The sequence below is a fragment of the Ambystoma mexicanum genome, chromosome 12, assembly GCF_040938575.1.
Source record: "Ambystoma mexicanum isolate Mex_15411 chromosome 12, UKY_AmexF1_1, whole genome shotgun sequence".
NCBI lineage: Eukaryota > Metazoa > Chordata > Amphibia > Caudata > Ambystomatidae > Ambystoma > Ambystoma mexicanum.
The window spans coordinates 932986426-932998476 of NC_090936.1; the positions used below are offsets into that span (position 1 = coordinate 932986426).

A 12051-nucleotide genomic window follows, 5' to 3' on the forward strand; every position below is an offset into this window, starting at 1 on the left:
GATGTAATCGGCAAGGTGTTTGGGTCTCTGGCTTTGGACGCCTTCCAGACGTGGCTAAAAGCAGCCGACGTGGCCGATCCCTTTCAATCCGGCTTCATAAAGGGCACAGGGACCGCAACAAACATTTTGCTGGTGAGTGCTATTAAAGCAAAAACACTCCAGAAAGGGCCAACTGTTTATCTGGCGCTAATAGATCTGGTGCAAGCGTTTGACCGAGTATGTAGAGATAGGCTATGGAGAAAACTGGAAAGTAATAACTGCCCAGAGGAAATCTTAGGGCCAATACAAGCATTGTATCATAGCACCTTAATGCGAGTAAGACTGAATAAAGCAGGGGAACTATCTGAAGAAATAAAAACGGCCAGAGGCGTGAGGCAGTGCTGCCCGTTGGCCCCTGCGTTGTACAATGCTTATATCGCAGATTTTGCCAACACCGAGAAAGAGCTGAGAATTTTTCCCCCAACAGCAGGTGGTATAAAGATCTCTAGAATCATCTATGCAGACGATATCATTCTGCTCGACATGACACCGGTGGGCCTACAAAGGCAAATAAACAACTTGATAAAGTACTTGGAAAGAAACAAGCTAGAGATAAAACAAAGTAAAACCAAAATTTTAGTCTTTGGAGAAAATAAAAAAAAGGAAAAAAGCAGAGATGGACTGCGAATGGAACAGCCCTGGAAAAAGTTGAGGTGTTTAAATACCTAGGCCTGACGCTCAGAACTAGAGCTCTGGAACAACCAATGCAGGAAGTCCTTTTTTCAAAAGTACAAATGCTAACATCGCAGGCAAAGGCCATTGACAATAAATATGCCGATTCTCCCTAATTCCAGTGATTGATTTTTATAAATCGAAAGTAACTACAAGCTTATTATATGGAACCGACGCTTTGCCACAACTCCCCGAACAAATTTGGGTTCAAATAGAGAGCTTTTTCTGGAGGAAGATCCTCGGCCTATCGAAAACCACATCTATAACATTAATCCGGTGAGAACTCTGTTTACCATCTTTAAGGGCATTGGCCGCGAGAAACAGATTGATGCTTTTCAGGAAAACGCTCATCGAACCCAAAACAAAGATAATGCAAATCATCAAGGCAGAAATGGAAAGCGGAAGGAACACTGTTATGAGTACATGGGCAACAAAAAACACGCAGATGATGTCAGATATAAACATCTCAATCCATGAACTGACGATAAATCCTAACAAAGCCACTAAGAAAATCCAGGAAATTGGTTAGATTATGACCCTGGATATGGCGGAGCAGAACAAGACAACAAGTGATATTCCAACCATTCCTGCAAAAGTGAACACAGTAAGGAACTTTTTGGCTAAATTTCCAGATAAAAAGTTAATCAGATTATTCCTAAGGTTCAGACTTAACCAGATTCTGACAAGTGAAGGCAAGAAGGAACCAAGCAGCTACAAATAACTGTCGATTCTGCACACGAAATGATACAATTGAAACCTCTCGCCATCTGCTTCTGGCATGTCCAGGTACCACCCTACAAAGAGAACAACATCTGTCAAAAATGTTGGCAAGCAAAGACTCCTATAACGCAGAGACATGGTGGAATACTTTGGCAAGCGGGTCGAACACAAGATGGGCAATAGGGGTAGCTCTTTTTTTCCGCTCTCTGATGTTAGAATAACATGACGAATAATGAACAAACAATGAACTCATCTGTTCAATGAGCCCAAAGAGGGAAAGAATACAAGGATCATACTGGAATAGGATTAAAAGCTTTTCTTTTTTTGTAAAAATTGTAACACAATTAAAAAAATAATAATTACCCATAGTACTTGCCTTATTTCCATGAAAGCTGATTTGCTTTTGCAAGACCACTTGATTGTCGGTGCAAATCAGATATCCGACATCCAAGTACATTTTTTAAAAATCAGTGTCTTGTCGGCCCCACTGCGCTGCATTCTTTTAGTATCTCCACCCTCCATCTTCTGGATGCCCATGGGATTGAATAGTAATAAATACTCAACGTAAATTGTTCTCACTGGTGTCAAATCCATCTAAGGACAAAGATGTTGGGGATCTTGTTCTGTCGCCATCAAAGGATCATGCATCTTCCTCCCCACACTTAAGAGCGAGACCCAGGTTTGTACCTTGTCCGACATCTCCTGTGTTGACTCTTCAGAAGTGCCTGGTGTGCTTATGTTCCCTAAAGCAGACGTCCTATTGTTTACCTGTTTCGCTCGTATATTGAGGCTTTCGACAAGTGCTCTACTGAAGCGTGAGGAAATGATTACTGCTTTCTTTAGTTTTGGAATAATAACACTTCACAAAGCCGATCCTCTCAAAATCTGTCATTCTAATACCTTGTGTGACAGGATAAGGGTTTTGGGGGAGCCAATAACCTCCCTGGCCAGGGTAATCGGCTTATCGGGGGATATGCTAGAGCTAATTCTACCCCAGAGATGGGGTGAAGAAGTTGATGGGGGGGGGTAGTTCCTGCTGCCCCGTCCCCCGTCAGAGCATCCCTTTTGCTGTGTTGTAAGACCATTTGTACCAACATCCTTCCCACCTGGCTTTTCAGCCTCCTGTATTTACGTGTGAATCCCTTTAGCGCTTTACCAAATAATAGCAGTAAACTTAACAATGATGATTGACAAACTATACAAATAAAATGAAATGCCTCAAGCTGCAGAGGAAACAAGGTAAGACTTAAGACCAGATCGAAATAGAGGAAGAGGAGCAAATACGGTGAACATTCCAAAGTTTTGGAACGAGAAGGGAGAAGGAGCGAAAACCTGGACTCTGCATAGGGCGGTTTGGGCATGGCAAGCAAGGAGAAGGAATGAGAATGGAGAAGATGAAATGGGGAATAGAATAAGATGAGTTAGGAAAGATGTGGTGGGGCAACGCCATAGATGCACTTGTAGACCAAGCAAAGTAAATAGCAGGTGAAAGGATAAAGAATGAAGGGCTGAGGAGATGGAGGAGCAGGAGGGAAGGGACATGATAACATGAACTGAGAAGTTGGAGATAGAATGGACAGGAGCTAGATGATAAGCAGGAATACCAATCATCAGAGAGAAGCAGAAGAAGAGTCGAGGGCAGGCAAAAACTGAGATAAGAATTTTAGTGGCAGAGAGTGAGGGCAAGGGTAATATTTTATGGATATTAAATCGTTGAAATTGAAAGCCGCAAAAAATAGTAGATATGCGGGAAGAAAAGGAGAGAGGGGAGTCTGAGTACTCCAATATTTACCAGCAGCATCCTACAAGAGAAGGAGAATAGGTAGAAGGGGAGATGGGAGATGGAAGAGGATGGGGAGAACAGAGCTTTGGTTTTAGAGGGGTTGAGATGAAGGTATTGCAAGTACATTCATTGTTGGATTTCAAGAAGACAGGCAGATAGGAGGGAAGATTGTATGAAAAGTTAGAAAAGGACAGATAGATTTGTGAATCTTCAGCTTAGAAGTGCAATGAGAAGCCATATGTGGCTATGATAGCAGAGAAAGGAGAAGTAGAGAGAAAAAAGTGAAGTTGGCCGAGAACAGAGCTCTTGGGGTACACCAAACTGCAGAGGAAGTGGGGGAAAAACAAGTGCCAGCCCAGGAAACAGAAAAAAGTCAGAGAGATAAGGAGATCCAATGTAGAACAGAGCTGGATGTGGTGTAATACTAGATATGAACTGTCTCTAGTCTTACACCCAACCCTTTTGGGGAGTGGGGACGCCGGGGCTAAGGTAGAGGGAGTGGACGGGAAGAACAAGGTTGAGATTAGGGCCCATTGGTCTGGCCTTCCTACTGTCATTTACCTGTAGAGCTTGTGACATTAATGATCACATACCTAAACTCCACCGAATTCCTCAAGTTGTTGAAGCCATCTATGATGAGTGTTGTCAGAAGTGGGGTCCTTTAGACCCTGATACAGAGGTCACCCACAGAAGGAAGACAAAGTCAGAGAAAGGCGACTCCTGGAGCAGCTTCTGAGAGAGATCTGGGAGCTCAGACTGAAACTGGAATTCAGCAGCCTGGAAGCAGCCTCAGGAGGGTCAGATGACTCCTGAGAATATTGCCTACAGATAATGGTCTACAACCTCATACATCACCAAACTCTCACCTCCCACCTCACTAGCGCTGCCCATTTTTCAACCCATGCAACCTCCTGGATCTCCTCCTTTTTAGAAGGAAGAGCAATGAAAGTCTTCTCAGACATAGCTAATGCAGCACCCACCACCATCCACTGTGGTGTGCCTCAAGGATCGTGCACTGCACCAACACTCTAATACTTTTTCACCAAGCCCCTTTTTGACAAGCTTGACTCCTTCGGCATAGCTTACACTAACTATGTCAATGACACTCAAGTCCTCCTCCCACTCTCAGGTTTCTATGACCATGATTTGGCAGCCCTTCTCCAGATTTACTCTACCATCCAGGCTTGGATGGCCACCAACGGTTTATGTCTCAATGGAGATAAAACCGAGATCATTATCATAGGCCCAAAAGAAACTTAGTAAACTGAACCCAAAGTATGACCGCTTCATCATTGAAAACGCTACCATCTCAGTATCCCCTTCTGTTAACACCCTAGGTGTATACCTAGACGCCACCCTATCCATGGACAAACAAGTCAGCGCCGTTGCCTCCGCCTCTGCCCACACCACTAAACTTATAAACGCTGTTCAACCATTCCTTAGTCACCAAAACTGCCTCTCCATTGCTAGAGCCACCATCGGTGCCAAGCTCGACTATTGTTAAACTCTCTTAGCAGGCACCTCTGCAAAAAACCTAAACCGGCTTCAGACGGTACAAAATAACGCGCTCAGAGCGTACCTGAACATCCCTAAGAGAAACCACATTTCCCAAGCTAGGAGAGATGCCCACTGGCTACCAGTTAAGGAAAGAATAACATTAAAAATGCTTGCCTTAACCCACAAAGGCCTCTAACCAAATATGCATTCCCTCAATCAAAAGGGCCAAGGCAGTAGTCATAGGCTTCCCCTATCTAGCTCCTAAACTCTGGAATGCCCTGCTCAACGCTCTGCGAGCTGAAACTTGCCTTGCCACATTCCGCAAAGGCCTCGAAACAACCTTGTTCAACTGACCAACCTGACTTCAAACTGTATTCCCCTGACACTGACAATTGTAACTAAGTATTCATAATCCGCTGTAACTGTACCTGCAACCCTCTGCATGCTTGTAACAGCTCCTTTGCTCCAATGTAACCAGACTTGTTTCTCTGCCTGTTATGTCTTACAGACCTGTATTTTAACAGTGCCACGATGCCTCAGGGCTGCTGTGTGCTTTAAAAATGCTAATAAATTAAATAAATACATGAACACTCTCTGGAGGAAGCCATCAAAACGCCCAAAGCTCATCAACGGGCAATGTGTTCTAATGATCCACCCGAAGGAACCTGGAAACCTAGTAAAATATAACCCATTGCATGGACAAGAGAAGGAAGGTCCATGGGAAATAGATACCCACCAGCAAAACCTAGTAGTGAGAAGAAAATAGAATCTCAGATACTGAGGACAGTCCATGACCAGGCAGTCCATGTTTGCCCTTCCTGCCCATTTCTGGCCCATTGTGTTTGCATATTTCCTGCCCTTCTTTCACATGGCTTCCAGATTCTGCCTTGCATCTTCAATACTGCTTCTCCCTTTTGGCTGTGCATTTTCTGCCTTCTTGTGACATGCAGTCCCCTCAGGGTCTTCACAATGTTTGACGTGGGTGGATAGCTCCGTTGTCTAAATCTTGACCCTATAGAGTGTAGCATGTGCAATATAGGGGACTCCTATGCTGGCTTAAGCCTGATCCTGCAGGCTGCAAAATGTAATGTAATGTAAAGTGGTCTTATATGTCTCCATTCTGCCATGTTTGTTGGCCTTGCTGCGCATGCCTTTGTAAGGAAAAAGGGAGGGAGAGTTGTCGTAGCTCTATTAATGTTCAAGTGGGAATGGGTACGCCTGTGGGGGTTTTGTGTGCATAGTGTCAACTAATAGGATTTGAGCGATGAATCAGTTATGTAAATGAGGGCAGCAGACAAAGAGGCGTGCAAATCGTGGAGGAAAGAATTGTTGGGCACCATCCTCTAGCAGCATATAATATGTGCCATCTGGGAAGGGTGTAGGCAATCCTTAAACCAGAACCTGTGCCTAATTTGCAGCATATAGAAAATGCTTGCTTTTGTTTCATTATTCTTTTAAATAATGTTTTTGCCTTTTGTTGTTGTCTCAGGGAAGCATGCCATCGAGAGATTCTTCACCTTGAAAGGGAGATGATCAGGCAGTTTCATATACAGATGGTATGTATCGAATATAACAAATGAAACCTATCTAGTGATTCCACTGAAGAAAGGACGTTACATTTTTAACTTGTCCATATGTCACCTGTTCCTAGTAGATACTCCCACAAATTCCTCTTTTTCTTGAATCACTATCCATAAATTTATAAACAGCAATCAGGGTGTGTCAGTGCAGATTAATGCCTGGCGTTATCATGATGACATAGGCACATCTGATTCTGTATGGTATTTAGCTGGCATTTCTGACTCTGTATGAGATGTAGCTGGTATTTATTGAAGGGACCTCATGGTTGCTGCACATTAAAAGAAATTCATGGATTCTAAAGCAAAAATGAAGGATGTTGGCTGGATGATTTTGAATCAATCATAACCACATGCATTGCTATTGGGAACCCTGCAAACCATGGTGTTTCAGCCTGCCAAGCCTTTACAAACTTTTACAGCGGGGTGAATACAGTGTGCAGATCAAGCTTGGTCCCACCACAAAAAGTGCATTACGTAATGCTAGGTCACATCCCTTTTGCAGGAGACCACAAGCAACCCCAGACATGTTTCAGCCTTATTGGGCATAATCAGTGAGGTGTCACATGGGTCTCATCAGTGAGGTGTAGCATGGGTCTTTAGGCCCAGCAAGCCTGGGGCCCATGGCTGGGCGTGCCTGTCCCTCTACGGGTGACCAGGGAAAAATTAAAAGGTGATAGCTGCAAGGTTATGAATCCATCATAACCAAGAGCATTGCTCTATGCAACCCTCCACAGACCATCATTGTTCTGCCTGCCAAGCCTTTAAAGAAGGGGTAAGACCATAAGCAAATCGGGCTTGGCCCCACCACAAAAAGGTTCTGAACTGCTAAATCACATCCCTTTTGCATGAGACCATAAGCAACCCTTGATATGTTTCAGCCTTTTTGGGCTTAATCAGTGAGGTGTAGCTTAGGTCTCGTGGCCCAACAGGCTGAGACCCACATCTGGGCACCCATAAGTGCCCATTGCAAAAGTAAAACCACCATAATCAGACACTGCAATGCTGATTTCTCTTGTACTTATTCCCCTGAGAAGTAACGTCTTCAAATGAATCCCTTTTCTTTTTGGGTGGGGTGGTATTCACATCTGATTTAAGTTATGCCTGTTTTATGATGTTGGTTGTGCATTATAGTGGCTTAACAAACCACAACTGGCAGATTGTGGGGATTTGTGTTAGACCGTGCCCTAATGACCCTTTTAAAAAATATTTTTCCACTGAATTTGAATGTTTTGTAATGGTACGCAATATTTGCTCAGACACATTATTGGTCTTGTTTTGGGCAGCTCTTTGGCGATGATGAGACAGGGCCTGAGTTTGAAGTATTGTGTAATGGTGTACACTTGGCTCCTTGCTGGCTATCACATACAGTGATTAGAAAGCCTTACATCTAATGAATTGGATTTAAACTTAAAATGTGACCTACCTCCCTGATGATTCCTGAGGCATGGAAACGTGCGGGCAGGTGTACATCACCAGACTGTGCGACTGTATGAGCTGGGAGCCAGAGTGCACACCTCACCCACTTTTTTTAAGAACACGAGTCAGGGCTTTCCTACTCTCTCAAGAATAGCGAAGGCGACTATGAGAACCCCCTCCTGTTCAATCTACTCAGGATCACATCTTTTGTATGTTAGGTAGGTTACAAAGCCTCTCTGAAAAAGAGTCAGTGAGCGGGTTCCACTCCGGTACCTCAGAGAGGACTGGTATCCAGGGCAATTACTTATCCTCCTGTCTATCCTACACTTTCACAGCTAAACACATTTCTGAATAGGGGGACATTATGGAGGATGGTCATGTCTCATATTCACCAATCATTCTCAGAATAGGACTGGATGCTGTCGCTTGTCTTCCAGGATGAGTATTTCCAAATTTCTATACCTACATTTCATCCTGGCAGGAGTACACTACAAGTTTACTTCAATGATGTTAGTACCGATATTGGCTGCTCATATATTTTTGATGGTGCCAATGGAAGCTTACCTAAGTGGATGCCTGGTTAATAAAGTCTATTTCATTTCAGATGATTTCACAGCAATCCCTGCACATTGTGCTTGCTCCAAGACATCTTGGTGACCTCTCTAAACTTCAAGAAGTCCAATATGTGCCCAAGATCCATTTAATTGTAGAAGTCCTGGACACTCCGGTTAGAAGGGCCTTTGCACACCGGATAGTTCACATCATCTGCTAGGCTGTGTCTCTGCTCCAGCTGGGCTCTTGTCAGCATTCTTACTTTATGCAAAGAGGTTTCATAGTCAATTTACTTACATATGGCTTGGCGATTGATTTTGCAAATATTTGTAAACTTAATTAGGTGTTGACATCCATGGAAGGAGTTGGGGGTTGAGCTGGCATGGATTAACCTACTGTATTTTAAAACATTCCACTTTACAGCAAAACATGTATACACATATTTGGTTAGGTAACACAGAAGTATGGTTGCACACTTGGGAATCTTTGCATACACATTTAGATTATACTGTACTGAAATTAATGGAAAATAATACCTTGATTTCGAGGCATGCGTTTTAAAAAATGTCTTGTTAAAATTTCTATACCGTCACGTCACATGAACAATGGTATGCTTTTTCAAACGTACAGTATGTTAGCACAGTAAGACTTTTGCAGGGAACCTCTGTGTGAAATCTGTTTGGATAAACACATAGATTTTAAGTGGAGCAAAAATGTATGTCTTTCAATGTTTGTCTTAATGTATTAATTTTTAACATGCCACTACTAATGTTGCTTTAATTCATCCATTCAGTATTTGGTGTTGTGGCTGGTATTGTGGCCTTGAAGCATCCTCTAGTGGGAAAAAGGCTACAACCTGGATTGATAGTACTCATTGTTTGACACTTCCCAGACTTATCTCGTGGTTTGCGACAGGAGAAAATAGCTATGTGCCTTTTTGTGGTGCGCCACACTAGCACTGTGCATGGTGAATAATTCCTGGTCCCTTATTAGATAAGAGAATATCAGGATCGTTCCACTGAGAGGAAGCAGGGCAGATCTATCAACTATTCACAACCAAAGCAGCGTATTTGTATTTTTTTTGTGTGCATGGTTCAGAGGAAACCCTCTGGATTTTTAGCCAAAGTTTCAGCAATGTCACTTCCTTCTCGGATAGTAAAGGATTTTTATAGGAGTCACCCATATGTCTTCTCAAAATAGCCTTCAGTTTATCATTTCTATATTTTTTTTTTAAGCTGCTATCCAGTGTTTCTTTTGAACTGATAGAAACCTTTGAAATTCATTGAAAAAGACGTTGCTAAAGGGGCCTTATGGTTGCAAGGTAACATCAAAAAACCAAAGCTATTCACTATGCAACCATAACACGTGCCACCATCATGCACTGCTGAGACTAACACCGAAGAAATCAAAGGTGACATCACAAATGGCATTATTCATGACATCACTTATCTGGAACGGTTGTTTTTGTTCAGTGACAGTGAGAATTTTAAGCCGATGACTTGATCCTGCATTGAAAACAAGATACAGATACTCTATAGGTGCTGTATATATATGGACCCTAACCTTGTGCTTTATTCTTATTGTACTTTCCTTAAGGTTTGGCCTGAGCTCATGGTGCACATACATGGGACAATAAGCAGGCCACAGACAGACCAGCCATTTTCTGGCGATGGTGTTTCTTTCCTCCTTATTGGTTTCTATGTGTGCCTCAGAATTTGTATGCATTGGTGCTCTCCATGTGTATATTATGTACTAACGCGTGTGCAGTAATTCTTGTATTGTTGGCTGTTAATTCCAAATGTAACATTAGTCAAGATTCTGATAGGCTTGGATTTATGATTCTACTGGCCAATATTACCAGATAAAAAATACTCAATTGTCCATTCTGCAGCCATTGTCTATGTGTATGTATTATTAGATTGTTGTATTACCAACAACACTTCAATATAATGTTTCTGTTCCAATAAGTACATGTTATGATACATGGAGTAGGTCATGAGACAAGACGTCTTGCGAGCACCCTCCATGTGTTGCTAGCAACATTCTAAACAGAACCCCTTGTAGGGACTTTTCATCAGAATTGATGTTGTGTGATCTCATCTTTGATGTCCTGGGGGTTAGTATTAGCAGTGCATGCTGGTGGTGCGAGTTATGGTTGCATAACTTACGATAACTGTCGAATTTCTTTGGTTTTTCAATTTTACCTTGCAACCGTAGCGTCCCTTTAACGTTTTTTTCAGTGGATTTCATAGGTTTTTATTAGTGCAACTTAACCACAACATCCCTTTTTAACAAAGTCTTTTTCAGTGAATTATTTAAATGGTTTTTATAAGTGAAAATGTTTCATGATGTTACAGCACTGTATATAAGTTATTAATAATTCCTCTTTTAACATATATGAAAGAACTATAAACCTCCTTTCACAAACATATTTTTTGCAACGCATTCTGATGTGTGTCATTTTCAGCAGCGCATGCTGGGGATGCAAGTCATGGTTGAATTGCCTATGGCATGACGCTCGACCATGACCCCAGGCCCACCAAGCCACCCCTGTTATCCACTGCTGCTAGCCTGCATCCTTGTCCAGTGTCCACTATAGCCCCATAATATGACCAATGGCCTGTGTTCATAGCTTGCATCCATGGGAAGTCTCCCCAATCCATGCCCCAATAAGCAAATCAGAGTATACATTTGTCCTTGCTGAGGGCCAGGCCAACTTCCCAGGCACCAAAGTTATATCACCATTTTTGTACATAAATTTTAACACTTTGGGGGAGAAAAAAACACAGGAAAGATTTACAAACGCATGCTTTCAGGTCCTTGCTGATGCAATCCCGTCCAGCACTTCAGACAGTTGCCGCAAGCAGAATGTTTTTTCCCATTCAATGCTATCCCGATTTCAAAAAACTTTACCACATAGCCAGTGCCTGGTTACCATGCCCACTTTATCCCCATTTCCAGTCTCTGGTGGCCAGATTGTCCGGGGCATGGACAACCTGTCCACTAGCCATGGCCACAGGCGAAACCTCAGTCACCAAGGTTATATCACCATTTTTTTGTACCTACATTATGACACTTTACAAAAAAATAAAACATGGACACATTTGCAAAACCGTGCTTTCAGGTCCTTGCGAGTGCTCTTAGCACAAGTTTGCTGCAAATTCGTCTGTGTTTTATCTTTTGAAGTGTCAAAATGTAGGTACAAAAATAGTGATTTAATAAAAATCCATTCACTTTTTGCACAAACATTCAAAGTTGGCTTTCTAATCTTTTTGCAGGCATTTGTGTAGATTTAAAAATGTTAGGACCCCCTCTAATATTGCCCAATCATGACAAAATCCCAAAATTGAAAGTTGGGTTTACAATCTTTTTACAAACTTGTACGCAGATTCATCAAACAGCACCAAATGTATAAGCTGTTCAAACATTTTGGGATCCCCCTCTAATTTTGCCCCCTTTTGGCAAAACGGCACCAAACTTTGCAAACCCATTCGAAGTTGGGTCTTAAATTATATTGAAAAATGTCACGCAGTTTCATTGAATGCCAAAGTTATAAGCCATCCAAAAACTGCTTTTCACTGACCCTGTAATGCAAAAATATGCATGGATGTCCTCGAACGTTTGTCAACTTAGCAAACATCACAGCAATGCCCCCGAACATCTGAGATGTTCGCAAACATCAAAGAAGAAAATACACCTGATTTTGGGCTTTTTCTGGCCATATCCCATTCCATCCTCACCACCCCTCACCTCCGTAAAGATTGTTTCATTTGTTTGACAATTGTTATGGTG

At 42.4% G+C, this 12051-nt stretch overlaps 1 protein-coding gene across 4 annotated transcripts in view; it reads left to right on the forward strand.

The window, feature by feature from the left end:
• The window catches only part of LOC138514122 (protein NEDD1-like), a 1166279-nt gene that overhangs the window by 1108742 nt on the left and 45486 nt on the right, over window positions 1-12051 (forward strand). For all 4 annotated transcript variants that reach the window (XM_069629417.1, XM_069629420.1, XM_069629418.1 and 1 more), the window contains exon 15: window positions 6201-6267. In XM_069629417.1, coding sequence (XP_069485518.1) covers window positions 6201-6267 — 67 coding nt within the window. The remainder of the gene's footprint in view (window positions 1-6200; window positions 6268-12051) is intronic.